The sequence below is a fragment of the Adiantum capillus-veneris genome, chromosome 14 (genome assembly GCF_014529385.1).
Source record: "Adiantum capillus-veneris isolate H3 chromosome 14, ASM1452938v2, whole genome shotgun sequence".
NCBI lineage: Eukaryota > Viridiplantae > Streptophyta > Polypodiopsida > Polypodiales > Pteridaceae > Adiantum > Adiantum capillus-veneris.
Genome location: NC_140944.1, coordinates 646094 through 666533, shown reverse-complemented (window position 1 = coordinate 666533; position 20440 = coordinate 646094). Strand labels below are relative to the sequence as shown.

Below are 20440 nucleotides of genomic sequence, written 5' to 3'. Positions count from 1 at the left end.
TCCACCAACTTGCTAAGTGCGACGGGGGGACCTATATGATCTTGCTCTGAGCCTAGACATCCTCTTACCATACGACTTCCAGTGCCGACCACTTCCCGTCTGCGGGTGAATCTACCGTTCACATTGGCCATACAATGTCCGACCGTTTGCTACTTCAAAAAGAGGGTCTCAAAACAAATAAAATAAACCCCATTGGAAAGAAACCAACAACCAAGGTTAGCAGTTGCCACATCTCTGTGACATGGTTAATAACTGCCACGTCCTCGTGACAGAAACCCTAGAAGATTATAAATTGAAATTTCTCGACATCTCTCAGTAGATGTCTCTTCACGAGCAGATGACCTTGGAGGTTCAGTGTGATTGCTATCTCTTGGGACTACCATCGCCGCCAAAGAAACACTGTCTGTCCAAGAGCTGATGGACCATGTTGTGCTCGGCTACGACCTCATGGAAGGAACCTAACCCTAATTTTTGGTGCAGGTTTCAAGATGGAAAGTCAGTCGACTTTTCGAGCTTGATTGATGTCGAGATTGCTTTTTAAGTTTAAGTTCTGTTTGATCTTGTTTGGTGATCCTGTTTGGAATTTGTTTGAAATGGATGATATCTGTTTTGAACCTGTTTTGGTGCCGATTTGAATTGTTTGACTCTGGTTTGATACTGGTTTCAATGATTGGTGATTTTACTCCCGGGTGGAGAAGTGAGAAATACTGTTTTGGTATTGTTTGAACCTCGGAACGACGCAGGCCGATGCCTGGGGAGCGTTTCGTTGTATGTTTGAAAACCTCTGAACGACGCAGGCCGATGCCTTGGGAGCATTTGGTTGTATGCTTGTAAAATAATTGTTGGTGTGACTCCCGGCCCGGACCTGGATGGTTATGCGGGAGGAGTATTAAGAAGTCTGAGCAGTGGTTACTCTCAGCACCTCCAAACGACGCAGGCTGCGGCCTGGGGGGCGTTTGGTTGTAAAAGGCCTCTATATCTCCCGGCCCGGACCTTTCTAGGTTATGCGGGAGGAGTGATGAGGGAGTCGTTGAATATCTCCCGGCCCGGACCTTGTTAGGTTATGCGGGAGGAGTGTTCATCGGCGGCTTTATGTTTCTATGTCCTGTAACATGCATATGTGAGCATTTGTGTTGCATTGTGATGTGCCAACCACTGAATATTCCTAATTGGATGAGATTGCCTGGGTATGTTATTTTAGTGCATCAAGACACTCGAGGAAGATCAGTACTGTCTGGGTGTGATGGCTAATTTTACTACGCCGGAATATCAAGAGTTCCGATCTGGACGAAAGGAGAAGCTAACTCCTTGATCAAAACAGCCGATAGGAGCAGCTAACTCCTTGATCAAAAGAGCAGAAAGGAGAAGCTAACTTCTTAATAAAAAGAGCAAATTGATTGTCCCTCGGAATGACCCTCGGAAATTTTTGAACTAACTTGAGTTGTTTTGCAGATATGCTGTAATCGCGGACGATTACTCTCTTTCAAGAAGGGGAGATGTGACAAATTGCTGACGTGTCGACCTACTAAAGAACGGAGCTACCGGGCGAGGGGCCTAAACCCTAAGAAGAACAAGCAACAGAGGAAGTGTCACAGAGTGATGACGTGGTTGCCTGAGTGCAGAAAAACCCTAACCCTAATTTCTGCCAGAAACCCTAATTTCAGAAACCCTAATTCTGGAAACCCTAACCCTAAAACCTGCAAACCCTAATTTCTGCCAGAAACCCTAATTGCTGCAAACCCTAATTTCTGCCAGAAACCCTAATTGCTGCAAACCCTAATTCTGAAAACCCTAACCCTAAAACCTGCAAACCCTAATTTCTGCCAGAAACCTTAACCTTAACCCTAACCCTAAGGCAGCAGACAAATTCCGAAAATTGCACTGACATGATGACGTGGCAGGCTGTATGGATTTCCGTAAATTACGCTGGCAGCTTTTGGCATTGCTTTTTGGCATAGTTACCCGGAACGCGGAACGGGAACGGCGACGGGATCCCCCGCGGAACGGGGGAAAGGTGAGGGGTCCGGAACGGGAACGGCGCGGAACGGGAGGCATAAAAACACCCAAATAATGCAATTTTAAGCTCTATGTGATTCAAATATAGTAGTGTCAGAGTCCTTTGACTCTAATACTCACAGAAAACTTGATTTGAAGACCATTCAACCTTACTATGGCCAACGTATGTCGTATAGGCTTGAGAGCTTGAGGGGGGAGGGACGCGGAGAGAGAGAGAGAGAGAGAGAGAGAGAGAGAGAGAGCTTAAAAGTGGGAGACTCGACTCTCGAGAGAGCTTGAGAGAGAGGGGGAGAGGGAGAGAGCCTTGCCGACTAACAAGGCTAGAGCTTGAGAGTCAAGACTCGAGACTCGAGAGGGTAGAGCTTGAGCTTTCACCCTTGAGAGCTTGTGTGCACTGTGAAGGTAAGGGGTGGGGGGAAGGGCATTTAAGAAGGGGGAGCCTCACAAGATAAAGCTCAAAAATCTGAAAATCTGCCATTCCCAGCCGTTCCGGGCCGTTCCGGGCTGGCAGTTCCGGTACCAAAAACCCCTGCGGAACGTCTGGCCGTTCCGGGCCGTTCCGGGCCATGAAGACCCTCCGGAACGCCGTTCCGGCGTTCCCAACCCACAGGGAGGCGTTCCCTGACCATAAGCTTTTGAGTTTGAAAGTTTTTCATGTAAACTGCTTTTTGGACCAGAAGCTTTGGAGTTTTAAAGGCTTTTTACTATAACTGCTTTTCAGGCCAAGGGCCTTTAAATATGAGGCTAGGGCTCATTCTCTGGCATGCTTCCTGAAGAAGGTGCAGAGTTTGGAGTACCGGCTTGTACTTTGATGATGCAATATAAAGAAATACCGAAAGGGGCGCCAAGGTTTGGGGCCAATACTCTCTGGGGTGGAATTCCGCCACTCCGTGTCGCGTGTCGTCTCTCTCTTTCAGTTCAGTTGTTATTGAAGTGCTAAAAGTCTGTTCAGTCTGTTCTTTTCTATTGGCACGTGGTGCCCGCATTTGTGACACACAATCACTCTCCGAATCGCGCATTTAGATAATGACATCCTTGAAGAGGTTTCGTCTGGCAAACCGGCTTCATATGACCATTTACAAGTGTTTGGTTACGATGCATTTGTGAATGTACCTGTTGATAAGGGGACCAAACTTGACATGAAATCTGTCAAGGGCGTCTTCATGGGATATGGAGATGAGGGAGAGATGGGTTACCGAGTTTAAATACCTCAGTACAGGAAGATAATACGCAGCCGAGATGTAGTTTTCAATGAGGTTAAATTGCTGAAACATGCTACACATGTAGACAGTGACAAAAAGAAGGTCAAGTTTCAGCAAAATCAGCCAGCCATAAAGCCACCTTTGGCTGAAAATCCGACCCCTTCTGATGTTGAAAATGAGCAGCAACCTATTGAGCAATTGCCAGAAGAGAATGAACAACAAATAGATGCACAAAATGAGATTAGACCACATGACCAGCATGCTGAAAATGAATTACAGCAGTGTGGTAATGCTGAAAATCAGCCGCCGATTGATGGTGTGCACATTCCGGACGATGTAGACCCAATACCAGTTGATACAGATCATTGGGTGAGAAGGTCTACACGTGTTAGAAGGCAACCACAGAGGTTTCAACCATCTATGGATTGCACCATCTATGGATTGCATTTTGTTGATAGATGAAGGGGAGCCTCTTACATACAAAGAGGCCCAGTTTTGTGAAGACAAAAGTAAGTGGGAGCTTGCTATGAAATCTGAGATGCAGTCACTGTATGCAAACAATACATGGAGCTTGTGCCTTTGCCCAAAGGTAGGAAGGCTAAAACTAACAAGTGGGTTTATAAGGTCAAATGTGTTGATGACAAACCCAAGTACAAAGCACGTTTGGTTGCTAAGGGTTATGCACAGAAGGAAGGCATAGACTTCCAAGAGATCTTTTCGCTTGTGGTGAAGATGACTACGCTCTGGGTTTTGTTTGCCTTATGTGCTCTCTTGGATTTAGAGTTGGATCAAATGGATGTAATTACTGCTTTCTTACATGGTGACTTGGATGAGGAGCTATACATGTTGCAGCTTGATTGCAGACAGATGGGCAATCTGAGATTGCAAATTCAGTCGTATTGGATATATTGAAGTCTTACATTTCTGATCAAAAGACTCGATCGGAAAAAAATTTACCCTTGGTGGAATTTGCCTACAATAACACGATGCACTCTTCAACGGGAAAGGCGCCATTTGAGAGCATTGAAGGTGCTTCGAAGGTTCCACCCTTCCTTAGCACGAAAGGTAAGATTTTTGAAGCCAATCAGTACATGAGGGACTTAGACACTGTTTTTGCCAAGGTCCGAGAGGCTTTACCGAAATCTCAGGAAAGACACAAGAAGGCAGCAGAACGACACCGTCGCGATTTGAAATTGAAGGAAGACGATTGGGTGCTCTTACGTTTTGAGAAGGCATGCCTAAGAAAGAAAAAGGGAATGGAGCAGCTTTTTCCAAAGCTTAGCATGAGATACTATGGCCCTTTCCAGATAAAAGAAAAGATAAATGATGTCCCCTTTAGACTGAAGTTGCCCGATACTTGGAAGATTCACAAATGTATTTCATGTGAATTTATTGAAGCCTTTTAAAGGCGATGTGCCCGATGATGGGGAGCCAAATGAGCAACCCGAAGTGGAGGAAAGCGAGGAGATACTCGTTCCAGAACAGATATTGGCACACAAGGATAGAAAGATTAAAGGTAAAGTGATTAAGCGGTTCTTGGTTAAATTCAAGAACTATCCTGCATTGAATGCGAAGTGGATGGAGGAGGACCTCGCAGATACTCCTCAGATTTTGGAACTTTACCTTGAAGCATTCGGTTTAGCATAGTCTACTCCGATAGAACCCCGATTTCAGCATGGGTGAATCTAGTGCAGCGGGCATGCACAAGAGGGGAGTCACTCCGCTTCTTTGTCCACAAATTACCTCAATTTTGAATAATCACTGATGTCCCTATTGGGTTTCAGGGATACTGATGGGCTGACAGTATTCTGCTGTATGACTTTATGAACTGGAATTCCCGAAAATGAAAATAATTGATTTGTACTTGACTTGTTTGAGTGCAGAACTGAAAGACAAAAAGACTGCAGCATTTCGGTCTCATAAATCTCTATAGACATGATTGCAATAAGGATTAGTTAATTGGGCATCTGTGAGGTCCCGACTGCATCTAGATGCGATTACTAAATACGTTGCCGATTAAACGTGTTTTGAGATTTGGAATGAATTTGTATGTGATTTGTCATGTGATGTCATGTAATATGCAGTGATGTGACTGTCGATTTGTACAAGTGCTAAATATGTTGTATCTAGTGCGTCTGTAATAACAGTCAGTGTCTATTAAGACAGTTTATCGCCTCTGCATGTTTTGCAGGCATAATCGAGGGCGATTACAATTCTTTCAAGAGGGGGTATGTCACAAACTGGTGACGTGGCAACCCTATAAGTTGTCCCAACTTATGGCCAAGTGAGGAGGGGACCCCAGGGACACAAAAAATTAAAGCAAAGCGATTGTTGACATGGCTGGCGTACAAATTTCTGCAAAATACAAATCAGCAGCCAAATATGGCATTTCCAGGTCAAGTTAATAGCGGCCAAGGAACACAGATGAACCCTAATAGTGTTCCCATGTTTCGGTCACTTCCATATGACAATTTAACGCCGCTGGAGAGGCCAACTGCGTACAAAGAAGGTGGCAAAGGTGTGTCATTCACGACCTTTACAGGGTTTGATGACAGGAAGAAGACTCTCTCATTCCTCCAGCAGTTTGACAAGGCCTATGCAGGGGGAAACTTTACAGAGGCTTCAAAGGTCTAAAAGGCAGCCACTTTCTTGACAGGGAATGCGGGACAATGGTGGACAACTTTATTGCTGCAAGGGTAAGCTTCGTCCACATGGATTTACTTCAAGCAGATTTTTGCAGCAGCATGGTTATCTGATGACTTTGAAGCAGATGTCATGACAGAATGGCACCAGCTTAATACTGTCACTTGCAAGAATCTTGATGACTACAATAGGAAGTTTTGGAAAGCTCTACTTCCAGTAACTTCCTATAGGTTTGTGTCATTGACAGAACAGATTGAAAAATAATGTTGTGGCCTACCCAAAGGATTGAGAAAGTACTGCACGAAGACCAAAGTCACTACTTTGACGCAGCTCATCGAGGTAGCAAACACTGGCAATAGTTTGCTCAAGGGAGAAGATTGTGAATTCAATACTGGCGTCAAGGAAGGATCAGCCAAGAAAAATTCAGCGAAGAAGCACATTCCCAATGAGGTTCCTAAAGGGACTCAGGAGCCAGCCAACGCAGGGAAAGGCAAAGCTACAGCTGAATCAGAAAAAGGACCAGCAAAGAAATGGAAAAGACGTTTTCCTCGCAAGTCAGAAGAGCAAAAGAAGGTCCTGAGGACAGAGAACAAATGCTTTATATGTGAGCAGCCTGGCCACATTGCTTACAACTGTCCTACAAAGAAAAGGCCAGCTGATTCTGAAGACAAGGAAGACAAGAAAGGAAAGAAGCCCATGGCTGGTCTAGTGCCAGATATGGTGGGCGACAAGCCAAATTCAGATGCAAGTGAGCTTTGCAGAGCATGGGGAAAGGTCAGGGATCAAACAGTGCTTATCTTCTTTGATCCAGGTGCCAAAGCCAACTTTATTTCCCCAGAATTGGCTTCAAAGTTGGGAATCAGACCTGAAGAGATGGGGTATACAGCAGAGGCAGGTTTGGCATGTCCTGGCCATACAGAGGCTGTGACACCCATCATGGGAAAGTTGCGTCTACATATCCAGTCCTATGTAGATGCTGAAGAATTTTACATCATGCCACTGGACGGATGTGATGTGTTGTTAGGTATTCCTTGGTTGTTTCGTGTACAGGGAATCATGGATGCCTACAACAAAAAGATCACTGTACAGAGCAGGGGAAAGACTCACATTCTGGATGTAAAGCTTAAAGGGGAGTCTATTCCTACTGTATCAGCTTCTGGTACAGGTGAATTCAGAGAGGTTTCACGCCAGATTTCTCGTCCGATTCAAAGGGCAAGTAGCCCTACAGGTGCGGGAGCTCGAGGACTTGCTACGGATGCGACCGGCACGCGAAACGGAGCCCGAAACAGTAAATTACAGCCTGCTGTGTATTTTTGCAGGTTTAGGGTTTTGGCCTTAAACGGACCCTAATATCCCCAGGAGGTTCGGGGACGCAAGGGGACCGCTGTACAGGTGATCTGGCGCATTTTCAGGGCTGAAAACAGAGAATTCAGCGTGCTGCAGATTCTCGCCAGGTTTTGCAAAGTGCCCGTATGCGTCGGGAAAGTCAGTCAATGCGTGGGAATACTGACTGTGAAGGGTCCTAGTACAGTTATGCTGCCGAAATCAGGCCGGAACAGTTGAAATTCAGCCAAGTTTGTGCGGGGCAGCTTGTAGGGATCCACAACATTTATTCCCTCTTTTAAAGAATAAAGAAATACCGAAAGGGGCGCCTAAGTTAGGGGCCAATCTGGTGTCGGTCTTATCATACAGGTGCATTCTAGCATCTGTATCCCATTCCCCTCTCTTGTGTCACTATAGCGCAGGTATAATAGACGACTAATAATGGGTGAAAGCTAAATCAAGGTTTGAAGTAAAGTCTACCGCCCTTTTTGGATTGAACAGGCCGGTTTCCCTGTACGGATCTCCGCAAATAGCGTGACTGCCGTACGGATCTACCGGAAATTACGCTGACTGCTTTTTTGTAGAATTTGGAAGACCAGTTGCTTTTGGAAATTATTGCTTTTGAGTTTGAAGCTTTTGGGGGCTCTGCTTTTAGCAACCCTATGTAATCTTTATAAGTGTCCTTAGGGGCTCACTTCTCTGAGCATCTGGATGTAGAGTCTGAGAGTGAGCATCGACAAGCTCTCTTTGTACTTTGCATACAAATTAATATAAAAAGAAATACCAAAAGGGGCACCAGTCTTTAGGGCCAATACCTAAATTGGGCCGTGTCGTCTTTGTGAACTGTTTTGAAGTGAATCTCTGTTGTGTCACGGTAGAATCTTGACTTGGGGTGTCCAAGTTTGTTCCACCTCTACAGGGTTAAACAATGACCGTTGTAGTGTGACCCCTTTCTAAATGTCGATGGTGTCAAAAGTGGAGTGGAGAAGGTGAATTGGGGGGTGGTGGAACTTCGCCACTCCCCATCTATTGTGTTGTGCATCTCTTTCAGTTCAGTTGTTATTTGAAGTGCTTAAAGTTGTTTAGTCTATTCTTTTCCGTTGGCACGTGGTGCACGTCCCCATGATGTGATAAATAACAAGGGCGCCCAATAAATATGCCACATCATCTACTGAAACCGGCCTGTACTTTCCAAATAGGGCGGTAGACCTTATACTTAAACCTTATTTGCTTTCACCCATTTAATTTGTCGCCCACTTTACCTGTACTTTCAAGACACAACAAAGGGGAAAGGGATACAGGCTGCTAGAATGCACCTGTATGAGAAGACCGACACCAGATTGGCCCCTAACTTAGGCGCCCCTTTCGGTATTTCTTTGTTGTTTAAAAGAGGGAATAATCGCTGTGGTTCCCTACAAGCTGCCCCACACAAGCTTGGCTCAATTTCAACTGTTCCGGCCCGATTTCGGCAACATAACTGTACTAGGACCCTTCACAGTCAATATTCCCACGCATTGAATGACTTTCCCGACTCATACAGGCACTTAACAAAACCTGGCGAGAATCTGCAACACGCTGAATTCTCTGTTTTCACCCCCGAAAATGCGCCAGATCACCTGTACAGCGGTCCCCTCGCGTCCCCGAACCTCCTAGGGGTATTAGGGTCCGTTTAGGGCCAAAACTCTAAACCTGCAAAAATACACAGCAGGCTGTAATTTACTGTTTCGGGCTCCATTTCGCATGCCGGTCGCATCTGTAGCAAGTCCTCGAGCTCCCGCACTTGTAGGGCTACTTGCCCTTTGAATCGGACGAGATTTCTGACGTGAAACCCCTCCGAATTCACCTGTACCTGCGGGGGATTAGGCGCTAGCTAATCCAGTACCTGTGCAAGAGGCTCTTGCCTCGGCAATCGCGCATGAACCCACATAACTGTACATTGGTCAAATGAAAAGCCCACTAGAGGGGCATAACATACTGCCATAGGGGAGAGAGAGGGCAGTGCGTAGCGTGCAGGGCATCACTCCTGGCACCGCACTGTACATAGGAGGGAAAGGAAGCACTCCATAGCTCTTAACCTGTGACAAAAACTGCAAATGAGCCCCTCTCTCCTTCAAATTCAGCGCCACTTCTTCATGCATGAGGAAAGTGCACAGAAATGTGCCACTTGGCACATTTACAGCCTATTTCCCGTTTCGGGGTTGCCGCCTAAAAATCTCCCGACCGGTTGCCCAGTTGACTTCACGACAGAGTAATAAAATGTTCCCCTTGTCATTCCGGAGGTAATGACGCAAACACATTTTCAGGTCCCAAAATAACAGTTCCCTAAATTTTAGATGCTGCCATTGTATCTTTCTAGGTCATCTAACCCCCTTTGTACATTGCAGCCACATCAAAAACTGAAATGTAGCTCCTGTAGCAAAGGATTCCACTTTGGCTAGTCAATGACCCCCCTTTGGCTAACCATAGTCCTTGTCAAACCTTAGTGCTCTCTTGCCCTCAAGCCTGGACTCCCTCTGAACAGTTCCACACTAGCTATGCAATGCAGGGCAGTTAGATTTCCCGAGGGGTGTTTCCAAAAAGTGAAAGTAAATAAAAAATAAGAAAGAAATCAACAAAAAAGATAGATAGTAGTCACACGCTGATGACATACCCCCCTCTTGAAATCTCAAACGTCCTCGTTTGCATCTATGTCGTACATGCTTACAGTCAACACTGATGTATTCAACACTTGTCGACACATGTACGACACATAGATGCTCATTGTCAACCGTGGTGTATTCAACACCTTGTCGACACATGTATTGCCTGCGTGTGAATCCTGTCCCAATGACATAGTGGTAGCTTCGCACTGTGCCATTGCTTGGAGTCAGTAACTTTCCAATGACAAAATGGTAGCTACATATTTTGCCACTGTCTTAATAGTACACGTTGGGCCCAGTAACACTTTCGAGCATACCCAAACCGACAGTTTAAGAATGCAGTTACACATGTACCCTTTAATAGAAGCAATTACTGTATCCTTGACAAACTGACAAGAAATACTCACTTCTATAGCACTAACCAAACTTTTGGACATTCCATAAGAGCAATTGCCAAACTGACAATCTGTATAGCTCTAACATTCATGTAACATGTACTTGATTTGAGCTCACTTTAAATACCATGTACATCATTTGTTTCAGAAGCCATTGTCACACTGACAATCCATGTAGCTTTGAAACTCAAGGGCTTCAAGGTAAAGTGATAACACAGTTGGTGACTCTGCAAGTTCACCTTCTTCCATTCACTTAGCATCCATTGGTGGATAGTTTCTGAACTTTACCAAGTAACGCCTAGCAACCTTGCCTTTCACTTTTCTTTCTTTATGTGCCAAAATCTGTTCCGGGACCAAGATCTCGTCAAGTTCCTCGACTTCCGGCTGATCTTCAGCTGGCATATCCTCTGGCACATCACCCACATAGGGTCTGAGAAGACTCACATGAAACGCATTGTGAATCTTCCAACTCTCAGGCAATTTCAGCCTATATGCAACATCATTAATTATGTCGCATACTTGAAAAGGCCCATAGTAACGCATGCTGAGCTTTGGAAACAGTCTTTCCTTGCCCTTCATCTTCTTTAACCTAGCCTTTTCAAAGCGTAGAAGCACCCAATCACCAAGTGAAAATACCACTTCACAACGGTGACAATCAGTTGCTTTCTTTTGCTTTGCCTGAGTCTTTTCCAAGGCCACTTTGACCTTCTTGTACATTTCATCCATGTCCTAAACATACTTATCTGCTTCAAATATCTTGTCCTTTGTATGCAGTATGGGAGGAACTTGACACGTAGCACTTAGCAGATCTAGGACAGTAGAATTTGCCTCTTCTGACTGCCCATCTCTTTGAGGATGAAATGACGAAGAGAATTTGAGCGTGGTACCCATATTCTCAAACAAGCCTCTCCAGAACAAACTTGTCATGAGTGGATCACGGTCGCTAACAATCGACTGTGGCATGCCATGATACTTGAAAATATTGCTCATAAACAAGCGTGCCATCTGATCTGGCTTTATCTTCTTCTTGACATGAATAAAATGAGCCTGCTTGCTGAATCTGCAAATGATGGTCCAAATACCATCGTTTCCTGTCTGCGTTCTCAGAAGATCAAAGATAAAATCCATAGCAATACTTTCCCATGGTTTATCTGGAATAGGTAGTGGTTGCAATAACCCTGGTGCCTTTTGCCTGTCAAACTTGACCTTCTGGCAAATTAGGCATTCTCACACAAAGGCATCCACATCTCTTCTCAATGTAGGCCAGTAGAAGAATGTCTCAACCGCTTTAACTGTAGCATCGATACCACGATGCCCTGCATACGGTGGGACATGACTCTCTTCCATAACTTTGCGTCGCAATGGCTTTGTGACACACAATCTGCCATGCATCATCATGAACCCATCTTTGAGAAGATAGTGTTCATGACGTTGTCCATCCATTAGCTGCTCGAAGACCCTTGCAAAATCTTCATCATTTGCATACTGTTCCCTCATATCATCAAGTTCATGATGATAAGGAATTGACACAGCTGAAATTTGTGGCTTCCTTGACAAGGCATCAGCCACAACGTTCTTCTTGCCTTCCACATGCACAATCTGAAAGTGGAACATGGACAAGATATTTGCCCATCGCATATGCTTCTCAGATAACTTTGCCTGTGTCAAGAAGTATCGCAAGGTCTGATGGTCCGTTTGGACAACAAAGTCTGCACCTAGCAGGTAGTGTTTCCAACTTAAGAGCGCATGAATCACAGCCTACAGTTCTTTTTCATAGACTTGCATAGTCTTTTCTGGCCCTTGCAAGATTCTACTCTCATAGGCTACTACCCTGCCATCTTGCATTAGCACTGCACCAATGCTACTACCGCAGGCGTCGCACTGGACCACAAATGACTTCCTAAGATCTGGCAAAACAATGACTAGATCTGAAGTCATCTTTTCCTTTAAGAGATTAAAAGCTGAAATCTCTTTCTGTGTCCATCTAAAGGTGACTGCCTTCTTTTGAAGAGCATGTAAAGGTGAAGCAATCTCAGCGAAATTTCAGATAAACCTTCTGTAATAGGAGCATAGTCCCAAGAAACTTCGGACATCGTGCACTGTCTTCAAATCTGGCCATGACTTGATCGCTTCAACTTTTGTAGGATCCATTCTGACACCATCCTTTGAGACAATGTGTCCCAGAAAGTGAATCTCTTCCAGAAAAAATTCACTTTTCTTTGTATTGATGAGCAACCTATGACTACGTAGCTCTTTGAACACAATGGCCAAGTGATGCCTATGCTCCTCTTCATTCTTTGAGTAGACTATCATGTCATCAAAGAATGTACCAACAAACTGCTGGTGTGGACGGAAAATTCTGTCCATCATCCTATTGAACGTAGCAGGAGCATTTGTGAGACCATAGGGCATCACTGAAAATTCGTAAAGGCCAAACGTCGTTCTAAAAGCAGTCTTGTGCACATCCTCTGATCTAATGCGGATCTGATGGTACCCGCTCTTTAGATCTATCCTGCTAAACATAGCTGCTCCTTCTAATTTGTCCAGAATATCATCAATTCTAGGTATAGGGAACCTATTCTTGATGGTATTCTTGTTCAGTGCACGGTAGTCGATGCACATACGCCATGAGCCATCCTTTTTCTGCACCAACAACACTGGAGAACAGAATGGGGATGAACTGGGCTGAATCAGCCCCTTTTCTAACAACTCCTGTACTTGGCTCATTATCTCTTTCTGCTGAGCCGCACTAACCCTGTACGGAGGCTTATTTGATGGGCTACTGCCTGACACCAAATCTATCGCATGGTCCTCGGGTCTCTCTGGCGGTAATTGAGACGGTAATGAATCGGAAAAACAGTCACTATACTGTTGTAAAAACATTGATCTTTCTTTATCTAGCACAGATAAATTTGATTCATCACAATCTGACACTTCACGTGCAAAAACCAAGTACAAAGATGCTTTTTCATTACAAAAGTAATAGCAGAAGCTGATACAGTGGGAATAGACTCCCCTTTAAGCTTTACATCCAGAATGTGAGTCTTTCCCCTGCTCTGTACAGTAATCTTTTTGTTGTAGACATCCATGATTCCCTGTACACGAAATAACCAAGGAATACCTAACAACACATCACATCCGTCCAGTGGCATGATGTAAAATTCTTCAGCATCTACATAGGACTGGATATGTAGGCGCAACTTTCCGATGATGGGTGTCACAGCCTCTGTATGGCCAGGACATGCCAAACCTGCCTCTGCTATATACCCCATCTCTTCAGGTCTGATTCCCAACTTTGAAGCCAATTCTGGGGAAATGAAGTTGGCTTTGGCACCTGGATCAAAGAAGATAAGCACTGTTTGATCCCTGACCTTTCCCCATGCTCTGCAAAGCTCACTTGCATCTGAATTTGGCTTGTCGCCCACCATATCTGGCACTAGACCAGCCATGGGCTTCTTTCCTTTCCTGTCCTCCTTGTCTTCAGAATCAGCTGGCCTTTTCTTTGTAGGACAATTGTAAGCAATGCGGCCAGGCTGCTCACAGATGAAGCATTTGTTCTCTGACCTCAGGACCTTCTTTTGCTCTTCCGACTTGCGAGGAAAACGTCTTTTCCATTTCTTTGCTGGTCCCTTTTCTGATTCAGCCGTAGCTTTGCCTTTCCCTGCGTTGGCTGGCTCCTGAGTCCCTTTAGGAACCTCATTGGGAACGTGCTTCTTCGCTGAATTTTTCTTGGCTGATCCTTCCTTGACGCCAGTATTGAATTCACAATCTTCTCCCTTGAGCAAACTATTGCCAGTGTTTGCTACCTCGATGAGCTGCGTCAAAGTAGTGACTTTGGTCTTCGTGCAGTACTTTCTCAATCCTTTGGGTAGGCCACAACAGTATTTTTCAATCTGTTCTGTCAATGACACAAACCTATAGGAAGTTACTGGAAGTAGAGCTTTCCAAAACTTCCTATTGTAGTCATCGAGATTCTTACAAGTGGCAGCATTAAGCTGGTGCCATTCTGTCATGACATCTGCTTCAAAGTCATCAGATAACCATGCTGCTGCAAAAATCTGCTTGAAGTAAATCCATGTGGACGAAGCTTACCCTTGCAGCAATAAAGTTGTCCACCATTGTCCCGCATTCCCTGTCAAGAAAGTGGCTGCCTTGCGGACCTTTGAAGCCTCTGTAAAGTTTCCCCCGGCATAGGCCTTGTCAAACTACTGGAGGAATGAGAGAGCCTTCTTCCTGTCATCAAACCCTGTAAAGGTCATGAATGTCACACCTTTGCCACCTTTTTTGTACGGAGTTGGCCTCTCCAGCGGCGTTAAGTTGTCATATGGAAGTGACTGAAACATGGGAACACTGTTAGGGTTCATTTGTGTTCCCTGACCGCAATTAAGTTGACCTGGAAATGCCATATTTGGCTGCTGATTTGTAATTCTAGCCATACCAAAATTTGCCGGTGGCATCCCAAATTGGCCATGAGTGCTTTGAAACCCTGGTAGCATGCCCGTGACACCATACATGGGGTTAGACATCATCGTTTGAGCACCCCCGAACACTGTTCCTGGCGTGTAAAACTGATTTCCAGGTGCATGACCAGCCATGCTCTGGAATACCAATCCACCTCCAAAATAGCCAGGGTGTACTGAAGGTGGTGGGAAGACTTGTTGCATAGCCTGTAAGTTGCTTCCCTGCCCATTAGAACCAGCTATAGGCTGCTGAAAAGTGGCTGGCTGAACTGGTACAGCTTGAAAGACTGGCATCTCAGCCACCTGTTCTTGCATCTTAGGCACAGGTCGTGGAGACTGCATGTTCTCCGTCAAGTGTACAGGTGTTTCCATTGACTCTGCAGTATGAGTCACCTGTGCTCGAGCCTTAACAGGCTTTTGAATATGATCCAGTGACCCAACTTGCTGAGACGGAAGAGAAGGTTGCAGAAAGGCTAAAAACCTCGGGTTCTGCATTACTTGTGTGAACATAGCCACAGCAGTAGCCAACTGGGTCCTGAATATATCATCATCCGTCTGTGGTGGTCTTGAGGACTCACCCACTTCATGTGTCTGTTGACCCTGTGAGGAGGAAACCTCTTCAGTCACATCATCTGGTCTGTCAGCCATAATTGCAATTTCCTGTGTCTGGTCTATAATCCCCTGTGTCTTCAAGCCCAAACTGACCAAGGCTCACTTCTATGGGAAAAAGTGATTTAATCCCGACGATAGAAAAGATGAAACCGGCCTGTACTTTCCAAATAGGGTTGTAGACCTTAGACTTTAACCTTATTTGCTTTCACCCATTTAATTTGTCGCCCACTTTACCTGTACTTTCAAGACACAACAAAGGGGAAAGGGATACAGGCTGCTAGAATGCACCTGTATGAGAAGACCGACACCAGATTGGCCCCTAACTTAGGCGCCCCTTTCGGTATTTCTTTATTGCTTAAAAGAGGGAATAAACGCTGTGGTTCCCTACAAGCTACCCCGCACAAGCTTGGCTCAATTTCAACTGTTCCGACCCGATTTCGGCAACATAACTGTACTAGGACCCTTCACAGTCAGTATTCCCACACATTGAATGACTTTCCCGACGCATACGGGCACTTTGCAAAACCTGGCGAGAATCTGCAGCACGCTGAATTCTCTGTTTTCAGCCCCGAAAATGCGCCAGATCACCTGTACAGCGGTCCCCTCGCGTCCCCGAACCTCCTGGGGGTATTGGGGTCCGTTTAGGGCCAAAACCCTAAACCTGCAAAAATACACAGTAGGCTGTAATTTACTGTTTCGGGCTCCATTTCGCGTGCCGGTCGCATCCGTAGCAAGTCCTCAAGCTCCCGCACTTTTAGGGCTACTTGCCCTTTAAATCGGACGAGATTTCTGACGTGAAACCCCTCCGAATTCACCTGTACCTGCGGGGGATTAGCCGCTAGCTAATCCAATACCTGTGCAAGAGGCTCTTGCCTCGGCAATCGCGCATGAACCCACATAACTGTACATTGGTCAAATGAAAAGCCCACTAGAGGGGCATAACATACTGCCATAGGGGAGAGAGAGAGGGCAGTGCGTAGCGTGCAGGGCATCACTCCTGGCACCGCACTGTACATAGGAGGGAAAAGAAGCACTCCGTAGCTTTTAACCTGTGACAAAAACTGCAAATGAGCCCCTCTCTCCTTCAAATTCAGCACAACTTCTTCATGCATGAGGAAAGTGCACAGAAATGTGCCACTTGGCACATTTACAGCCTATTTCCCGTTTCGGGGTTGCCGCCTAAAAATCTCTAGACCGGTTGCCCAGTTGACTTCACGGCAGAGTAATAAAATGTTCCCCTTGTCATTCCGGAGGTAATGACGTAATGACGCAAACACATTTTCAGGTCCCAAAATAGCAGTTCCCTAAATTTTAGGAGATGCTGCCATTGTATCTTTCTAGGTCATCTGACCCCCTTTGTACACTGCAGCCACATCAAAAACTGAAATGTAGCTCCTGTAGCAAAGGATTCCACTTTGGCTAGTCAATGACCCCCCTTTGGCTAACCATAGTCCTTGTCCAACCTTAGTGCTCTCTTGCCCTCAGGCCTGGACTCCCTCTGAACAGTTCCACACTAGCTATGCAATGCAGGGCAGTTAGATTTTCCGAGGGGTGTTTCCAAAAAGTGAAAGTAAATAAATAATAAGAAAGAAATCAACAAAAGGGGATAGATAGTAGTCACACGCTGATGACATCTACACTAATAATAATCTAGCCCAAGGAACCAAACCTGGTCCCCGCCAAGCATAGAAGGGGAAAATGCAAATAATTAGAGACTCTGTGTAGCTAAATTGGCTTTATCTGACAGGAAAATAATTATAAATGAATTATTGGATTTATAAGTGAGAGGGTTTTCTCGCTTGGAACACCAAGAAAAATAATTCTAAATGAATTATTGGAATTTTAAATGAGAGGGTTTTTCTCACTGGAGACATCCGAGTACAAAGTATCCCTAGTGCGTCATTCAAAGTAATGACAGGAGCATTGTGAATGGGAATACCTATAAGGCCACCACGAACGGGTACTTCTGATGCATCACATCGGATGGGTGAAAGGGAGCATCAGTAAGAAGTATCCGACCATCCGGGAACGAACATCTCTGATGCGTCATAGGATGGGTGACATAGAGCATCGTGAAGGGGATTGTACCGTAAGTTCGGTAGGAAAGGACTAGGTGATGGGTATTCCTGATGCGTCACAAGGTGGGTGACGGGTGCATCGGAAAGGGGATATCCATAGTCGAGAGGAAATCCGAACTAGAAAAGAGGAATACGCGTAAAGACGCAAGCACAAGAATAAAGATGGGTTCTGAGAAGCTTTTCTTAAAAAGCGGAAAATTTTAACGAGTTTTCCGGGAAGAGCAAACGCTTTTCCCGCGAGGAATCTATGTCTGCATTGCATTTGTGCATGTGGTTGCATCCATGGACGCCTGGGAAGTGTTGTGAAAAGCATTGTTTTAAACTTATGAGATTTTATTGAGTTTTTGGGCAGGTTCATACCAATTTTAAAATATGCCGGTCGTCCACTTAATAAGTGGGCAGCCACTTAGAAAATAAAGCAACAAAACCAGCCAGCGAATTCTCTCTCCCTATTTCGGGTAGAACAAGGGGAAAAAAAAAAAAAAAAACGGCCGCAATCTCTACGCGAGCAACTATTCGTGCCGTGGTCAAGGAGCTATAAAAGCACCACATGCCCTCACTGAAAAGAAGTTACCAACGTCAACAAAAGAAGACTTTGCCGCCAGATAACGCAAGAGATCGCGAGACTACAAAGTCACTTTTCCCGCGCAAGAGCGACACGTATCTATTGTGGATTCGCCATACGAATTGTTGTCGTGTGTTTGTGTGTGTGTTTGCAGGTACTTCATCGCGAAGGAGAAGCGAGAAGGCTTCGGCCTACGCTTGGGAATTCCGGAAACGGAATTCGGAAATTGTCTGCGGAGTCTCAACTCCGAGTTCAGACGGAAAAAGGATTGAGAGCTCGTCTCTCGGATTTCCCTTACGGGAAGGAACGACCATCGAGTCAGAGATTTAGAACGGAGGGGTTTTCTCCGGTTCTTGTGCTTGTAAAAAGATTCTCCCTAATAAAGGATTCTCTTTAAGGGGGGGGGGACCAGCCCATCTTCTGGTCCCAGTACTATGTCGATCTTCTCACTCTCTCTCTCTCTCTATCTATCTATTTCTCTCTATATCCTTTGGCTTCAGTATTAAGTGATAAATTCTATTTATCCGAGTATATTTTATATTGTTATGCGCTCCCGTTTGTGACAGTGGTATCAGAGCATGGTCTCCTCTCTTTCTCTGTAAAGGAGACGACTCTGGGAAGATATGAGAAGAAGCCATGACAAGCCAAGAGAGAAGTAAGCAGGCGGAAACCTAAGTCCTGCAGGAAAAAGCCATGTGTGGATTTTACCATCCTTGTGTGGATACCAGCTTATCATCCTGTGTAGATATTGCATCTTCAATATTTTGTCTTAGTCCAAACCTCAAGGGGAGGATTGTAAAGTGTGAGCTTTGTCCTAAAGTCTGCATGAAGAAGTGAAGAGGAGGAATTATCCCACATGTAATGGAGTCAAGCTGTAGAGCTACTTAAAGCTCACTTTCATGAATAAACTACACAGTTCAAGTTTGCACTACATGCTTGTCTATGGTGAACCTGTGCTAAGCTAAGTCAATACTCAAAATTGTGTTTATGAGTCCAAGCTAATTCTATCTTGGAACCTGCTTACACATACTCACACACTTGCACTATGTTTCTCTTTCATCCACCCTAGCTAGCACGATCCCATTCCTATCACATACAAGCGAATTACCATCTCATTCCATCCCAAAAGAGTAACAATTGGCTCTAGAACAAGTCGGAGACACCACCAAATCAAATGTACATGTGTCTATGATGGCCATTTTGTGAATTCGTGATGGAGATGTAGCCTTCTTGAATGTGTCGACCATCCAGCTTGAAATTCATGTTAAAACATGCCATAGAGGAGAGAAAAAAGACGTACATATTCTTTTGTGCCTATTTTTAGTTAGTGTATGGGTTGCATGGGTCCTTTCAGTAAAGAGCCACATTGACTTCCTTTCAATTGGGTTTCAAAATGCCCAATCATTTGGTAGAAAGCTGGAATTTGACAAAGCAAGCCTTACAAAATAGACTTTATGAATTGCTAGAGTCCAATGAGTACGAAGATGTAGCGCAGGGGGTCCTTTTAAGAAAAGGACAAGATCGTAGGATCCATCCCAGGAGAAGCCAGCCAAGTAATGTTCTATGTTACTCAAACTTTAAATATTGAGACAAGGACTACAATGTTTGGCGAAACGCTAGACAGTAATGCTCCTTACTGCCCAAAATTTCAGAGCCTAAACCAAGAGACCATGAAAATTTGTTAAATCAACAATTTTTTTAGAAAAGGAGACAAGGTTCCCCATACATGCATAATCTATAAACTGTTATCCTCCAAGTGGGGAAAGACTAATAGTGCAGTTCTTTCTTTCCAGAGGTAAACAAGAAAAGCACAATGTGTGTGTGTGTGTGTGTGTGTGTGTGTGTGTGTGTGTGTGTGTGTGTGTGAGAGAGAGAGAGAGAGAGAGAGAGAGAGAAGAAGAAGAAGAAGAAGAAGAGAGTTTTAACGTGGTAGGAAACTATCCCAAGAGACCTTAAAGATCTAGCTGACGAGGAGTTGAACTCAAGACCTGTTATTCAAGAGGGAAATGGTATAACAAGAGAGAGAGAGAGAGAGAGAGAGAGAGAGAGAGAGAGAAAATTAGCTAGCAACCTATCAATGAACTAGTAATGAGAGGAATGAACTAGTAAGAGGAAGCTGACCAAAAAAATCAGTGAGGACGCGCCCATCAGAAAACCGGCCAGAAGGATGACCAGGCCATGTCAAACCGTACGGCTTGCTCCATGATGTCTTCACAGCTGGATCCAAAGGGTCATGGTTGCCTGTGTCTGCATACGAATCCCCAAACACAAACAATGTTTTGGCATTCTTTCCACTGCCCTGCACATCTGGGGCAAGTAAACAGATCCAGTAAGCAAGAAAAGAGACAAACACACATACGTGAATGGTATTACAAGTTGAAGCGAGCACTCCGAGGAGAATACTGGAGTGAAAGGACACTATGTGTGTGTAAAATGCAGATCATTGAAATACTTGTAGCGAGCAGAAAGTATTTTTAAGCATGGGTGTGTGAAATGCAGATCATTGA

At 44.9% G+C, this 20440-nt stretch overlaps 1 protein-coding gene across 1 annotated transcript in view; it reads right to left on the bottom strand.

The window, feature by feature from the left end:
- Positions 1-20440, bottom strand: part of LOC147441792 (GDSL esterase/lipase At5g03610-like) — a 30154-nt gene that overhangs the window by 9260 nt on the left and 454 nt on the right. Inside the window, exon 2 of the mRNA XM_086528180.1 lies at positions 20055-20240. Within this exon, the coding sequence (XP_086384306.1) occupies positions 20055-20240 (186 nt within the window). The remainder of the gene's footprint in view (positions 1-20054; positions 20241-20440) is intronic.